Here is a 5,336-nt window from a genome sequence, read left to right as displayed (position 1 = left end):
ATATATTAATCCTATACAGTATCTATGCACCCATGAGTATTATTAGCATGTTAGTATAGGGGCTTTTTACACACAGTAACTAAGCCTATTTCAGTCTCTAGATGCATTACTGCAGGAAAGGGGGAGACTCTTGATTGTAAAACATTAATTTTAGTACATTAATGTGTTTTATAACTTTTTATTCTTAATTTTCCTGATCCGCCAGTGCGTTTTGCACCCTATCGGCCTCAAGACATCGCCCTCAAACCTCTGCTGTTTGAGGTGCCGAGCATCACCATGGACTCTGTCTTTACGGGCCGCGAGTGGCTCTTTCAGGAGATCGATGCCCACCTCAACAGCCCCAACGCCAGCACCAACCGCGGCGTGGCGGTAGTAGGCAACATCGGCTTTGGCAAGACAGCGATCATCTCTCGCCTGGTGGCGCTCAGCTGCCACGGCACCCGCATGAGACAGATTGCCTCCGACAGCCCTCAGGCCTCACCCAAACGTAGGCATCAACTTATTTCTACACATGATTTCCAAGACGCCTTGCTTCCTTTTTGTAATTATCAGTGAAGATGGAAAATTCTTTCTTGAACTCCACCGTAGAATTGAAGTATTTTTATAAAATGTTGGACAGTCTCACTTAATCATTTGTTTTGAGAGTGGCAGTGTGAAAAGATGGCATGAATGTGTCACGTGTTAGAGCTGTCCCTGACTGTGTTGTTGTCTTGTGTCCAGATGGAGAGGGGCTCCCTCTCACTCAGCCCCAGCCCACGCATGGCACCCTGGGAGGAGGCAGCTGTCCCGGGACCCCTGAGATGAGGCGACGTCAGGAAGAAGCCATGAGGAGGCTGGCATCTCAGGTACCAGATACACCTGTGACCATGTACACACAAAGATTTACGTTTTAGTCTCTGATTTATAGACAAAATGCACCTAATACTACTAAAAGAATGTTGGTGGATTTTCATACTTGAATAATTCTTGATTTCTCCTTCCATTGGCCTCTTTTACAAATGCAGATTATCTATTTTTTCTGCCATTTGCTCCAGAAACGTGTGCTTGTAGTGATTTTAATATGCAATTTCAAGCTTTCAATTGATGGCCGTAAATTACGAAAAGATGAGTGCCCAAGCCTGAGCCACTTATGAACATTTCTATCTCCCTACACCTCCATTTCCACTTTTCCTTTCACAGCTGTATGAAATGAAAAGAAAATGTATGTTTAATGACCACATATTATGTCAGGGTTCTCATTTGCATACAACTGTTTTGTCAATTCTTTCTTTCATCTTTTCTTCATCAAAGATTAAAACTGCATACATGATTATTAAGAGGAAATGCTGCCGGATCACTAAAATGGTCATATGTAGTATAATAGTACATTTCTTATTGTTTATGGTTCAGCGTAAAATTTTCAGGCCTCAATCTGTAACGATAATTTAAAAAGCTCGAGAGGTGGTAGTAAGCCATTGATTCACTCTTTTGAATGCCTTTCCAAAATACAAGCACAGACGCAACTCTTTCATGCCACCTGCAAGCTATCATCGACTCACACAGGGTTTGCTGTCGAGGTGGTAGACTTCAAAACAGGTGGACATAAGTTAGGACCCTTTTTTAAAAAAAAAAAAAACATTTAAAAAAAAAGAAGAAGATGTATGCCTCTTCTTTTAAAACACTATTACTTGAGTAATTAACTTGTCTGAACCTGCCTGCAATGTAAACCTGTATGATGTGTGAATCCGGCTCTTTTTCTGGCTCCTCTTCCTGTCTGCTGTTGCACCTCGGTCCCCCTCCCCTGCTGCTTAGCCATCTGCATCCCCAGTCCCAGCCTGATGCATTATGCAGATGTGTTTAAAAAAGAAAAAACAACTTTGCCAGGGAGCCTTATGAAATATTTATACCTGCAGAAAGCCATTTCCCAGCCAAGCTATTAGATCTTGTTAACTCTGTGCATTAATAATTAACCTTACTCCCTTTTTCACCCCTTTTGTTTTAAAGCCCTTTATCCCATTGTGACCAAAAAATTATCATTTCATTTTGATTCTTCTTTTCTTTTTCTTTTTTTTTTTCATCCCTTTTTCTTCACTGCCCCTCTGATCGCTGCCACCGCCTCTGAAAATTCAAACTCTTTGTGATCTCTCAGTCCCCGGGAGCGCTTGGTCACAGCTGCTTCTATTGTTTTGTTGACTAACCTCCGAGAAAATTCACCTGCCCTCGACTATCCTCTAACGCCACTACATGTCCATGCAAAGACTTTTTATTCATTAATTCATTCATTCATTTAATCATGAACATGTTTCCAGTACATGACTGTGAAATCTGACAGTTTAACGCTTGACTCCTTTGTGCCACAGTCATCGAACACATGAGCATGCATGAGCTAACTCCGAATCCGTCTCTCTAGGCAGCCAGAAGCAATGAATTATTAATGGCTAAAACCATACAGCGAAACAAGGAGTATTATGTTTCATTATACTGCAATCATCCACTGTGAAGTTGACTCAATCCCAAATGAGTTGTAGCTGTAGTAGGCACTGGGAAAGCTGGCTGTGCCCAGAAACAAGTCTTATTTCTAAAAGTGTGTCATGTGACTCCCATGCTCCCTGACACTGCTCTTCAGTTTTTGCAATACCCAAAGGTTGCTCATGTTTAGATTTACTGTAAGTGTTTACCTTTATATTTGACCTGGCTGCAATCTTCTCCCAACTCTCTGTCACCCCCAGGTGGTGGCGTACCACTACTGCCAGGCAGATAACGCCTACACCTGCTTGGTGCCGGAGTTTGTGCACAACGTGGCGGCTCTGCTGTGCCGCTCGCCGCACCTCGTCGCCTACAGGGAGCAAATGCTGAGGGAGCCGCACCTACAGAGCATCCTGAGTTTGCGCTCCTGCGTCCAGGACCCCCTGGCCTCCTTCAGGAGGGGGGTCCTAGAACCCCTGGATGCACTTTACAAAGGTGATACACTTGTAGTCGAAAATAATAAAATCTCTTCTGGGGTATGAAATCATGCAAAAATATTTAGTAAGTAAGCCTTGTATTTAATCGTTTTTAATCATTTAACTAAATTTAAGAACTGCAGTAATCTATAGCTCTGTATGAGTCATTCTCCCTCTTGTTCAGCTGGTATAACCTTCATTTATTTGCTCCGTTGGCTCTGTTTGTCTTCACGTTCTTCATAATAAACTGGAATGTGAAATAAGTATTTTGCGTGACATTCAAACCATAGACTATGATTCATACACAGTGCTTTTGGCGATTTGTAATTCATGCCTCTTCAAGCCTCAGTATTCAATTCATTCTTTGACTCGAAATCCTTGGTGCATGATATTTGAGGGATCTAGTGCACAATGTTCTCAATATAATCAACATCAATCGAACTGAATGTTTCTTAAAGCTCCTAACTTAATAAACCACACACAGCTTCACAGGTAAAAACACAATTATGAAGTGAAATATGACTTTGTGGCTCTCCCAGAAATGTAATGCTTTTATCAAAGAGAAGATAAGCGACTCCTGAGAAAGACTATGAAATGTGGCTGAAAGCTCTGGAAACATCAAGTCAATTAGATTTTTTTTTGTTTGTTTATTATTATTATTTCTATTGTTTCTAAGTTCAATAATGAATCATTCATCACAGTCCATCTTCTGTATATAAATACACTTTATTGTCCCTGGTGGGGGAATTCATTTTGGGCACAATGATGCTCCATACATTACAAACAGTGAATAGTAATATACTATCAGATTAGAAGATACCAGTCAATCAATAAATATAGCTGGTTTAGTGGTATCAGGTAATAAATAAATACAAGATCACATCAAATAAATATAAAATAAACATATTGCTACTAGTCAGTTGCCAACATTAAACATGGCTACATATTGCACAGACCCTCTATTGCACTCCTAACGGTATTGCACTTGAACAAATTATAGCACCTGGACGTTCTAAGTCTTTAAGAGACTTTTGTTAAGAGGGCTGATGGAACAGCACATGTGCTAAATAGTATCTTGTTTTCATGCTCTCATTCTTTTTCAGAGAGGAAGATCAACTCTGAGGAGGACCTCATCATCCTCATAGACGGTCTGAATGAGGCAGAGTTTCACAAGCCGGACTACGGAGACACCATCGTGTCCTTCCTCACCAAAACCATCAACAAGTTCCCTCCCTGGCTCAAACTGGTGGTCACAGTCAGAACCACGTTACAGGTAGAGGACAGACGGGCGGTTAGCAGTTTATCTTTTAAGTATACAGATTGTAAATCCCACTGTTTGTATCTGCTCTTATGCTGTTTGATATTTAATCTAATTCAAGGGGCTTTATTTAAAATTCAGCATGGAATGACATAAACAGCAGCTAGCTCTTTATTGTATTATTCTATTATTGTTACCACTGCCAGCTACAACGCTTTTAAATTAATTAGTTATATGCGGGTTGTTTTTGAATTAACTAGAGGCCACTAACTGATTATATTGAATTTGTTTTGAATGCAACTCGTCCCCTTTTTGACTCTGACCTTTTCATTTTCACTCTATTATGCGAAGGATATGAAAAACAGTGTTTCTAAAATCTGACTTTTTTTATTTGAGTCTCTGCTGTCTTTGTCTCCTCTCCCTTTACCTTTTATTCACGAGGAAGAAATAGATGTAGACTAGTTATTCATAGCATGTTGTACTTAATGTCTGACCTGTATGTGAATCATTTTATCCTAAATAAGTAAGTATGTAGGCAATTTATAAAGATGTCTCCGCACCAATATAACGAAGTTCCTGATTCTGACTGTTCAGGAGATCACCAACGCGCTGCCGTTCCACCGCATCTCTCTGGACAGCCTGGAGGAGAATGACGCCATAGACCAGGACCTGCAGGGCTACATCCTGCACCGCATCCACAGCAGCCCAGAGATCCAGAACAACATCTCGCTCAACGGCAAGATGGACAACACCACCTTCGGCAAGCTCAGCGGCCACCTCAAGGCCCTGAGCCAGGGCTCCTATCTGTACCTCAAGCTCACCTTCGACCTCATCGAGAAGGGCTACCTTGTCCTCAAAAGCTCCAGCTATAAGGTACAGAGTCAGTTTGTGATTTTTTTAATTTATTTTTTAATTTATTTTTTGGGCATTTTAGGCCTTTATTTCTATAGGACAGCTTAGACTTGAAATGGGAGAGAGAGGGGGAATGACACGCAGCAATGGGCCGCAGGGCAGAGTCAAACTCTGGGCCGCTGTGTCGAGGAGTAAACCATTATACATGGGCACCCGCTCCACCATGTGAGCTACCCAGGCACCCTGTGATTGTTTTTTTTACAGGTTTAGCTTAGACCAGAGATCTTCAACAGGGGGGTCCGGGA

The 5,336-nt window shown here is 41.5% G+C and overlaps 1 protein-coding gene across 17 annotated transcripts in view; it reads left to right on the top strand.

Moving 5' to 3' along the window:
• tanc2b (tetratricopeptide repeat, ankyrin repeat and coiled-coil containing 2b) overlaps positions 1-5,336 on the top strand; it is a 152,854-nt gene that overhangs the window by 124,393 nt on the left and 23,125 nt on the right. For all 17 annotated transcript variants that reach the window (XM_031315875.2, XM_031315886.2, XM_031315877.2 and 14 more), the window contains 5 exons: positions 206-487; positions 721-845; positions 2,709-2,940; positions 4,025-4,194; positions 4,774-5,052. In XM_031315875.2, the coding sequence (XP_031171735.1) occupies positions 206-487; positions 721-845; positions 2,709-2,940; positions 4,025-4,194; positions 4,774-5,052 (1,088 nt within the window). The remainder of the gene's footprint in view (positions 1-205; positions 488-720; positions 846-2,708; positions 2,941-4,024; positions 4,195-4,773; positions 5,053-5,336) is intronic.

The sequence above is a fragment of the Sander lucioperca genome, chromosome 22 (genome assembly GCF_008315115.2).
Source record: "Sander lucioperca isolate FBNREF2018 chromosome 22, SLUC_FBN_1.2, whole genome shotgun sequence".
In the NCBI taxonomy this organism is placed as follows: Eukaryota; Metazoa; Chordata; class Actinopteri; order Perciformes; family Percidae; genus Sander; species Sander lucioperca.
The sequence above is the reverse complement of the archived record's forward strand: the minus strand, read 5'-3'. Positions and strand labels throughout refer to the sequence as shown.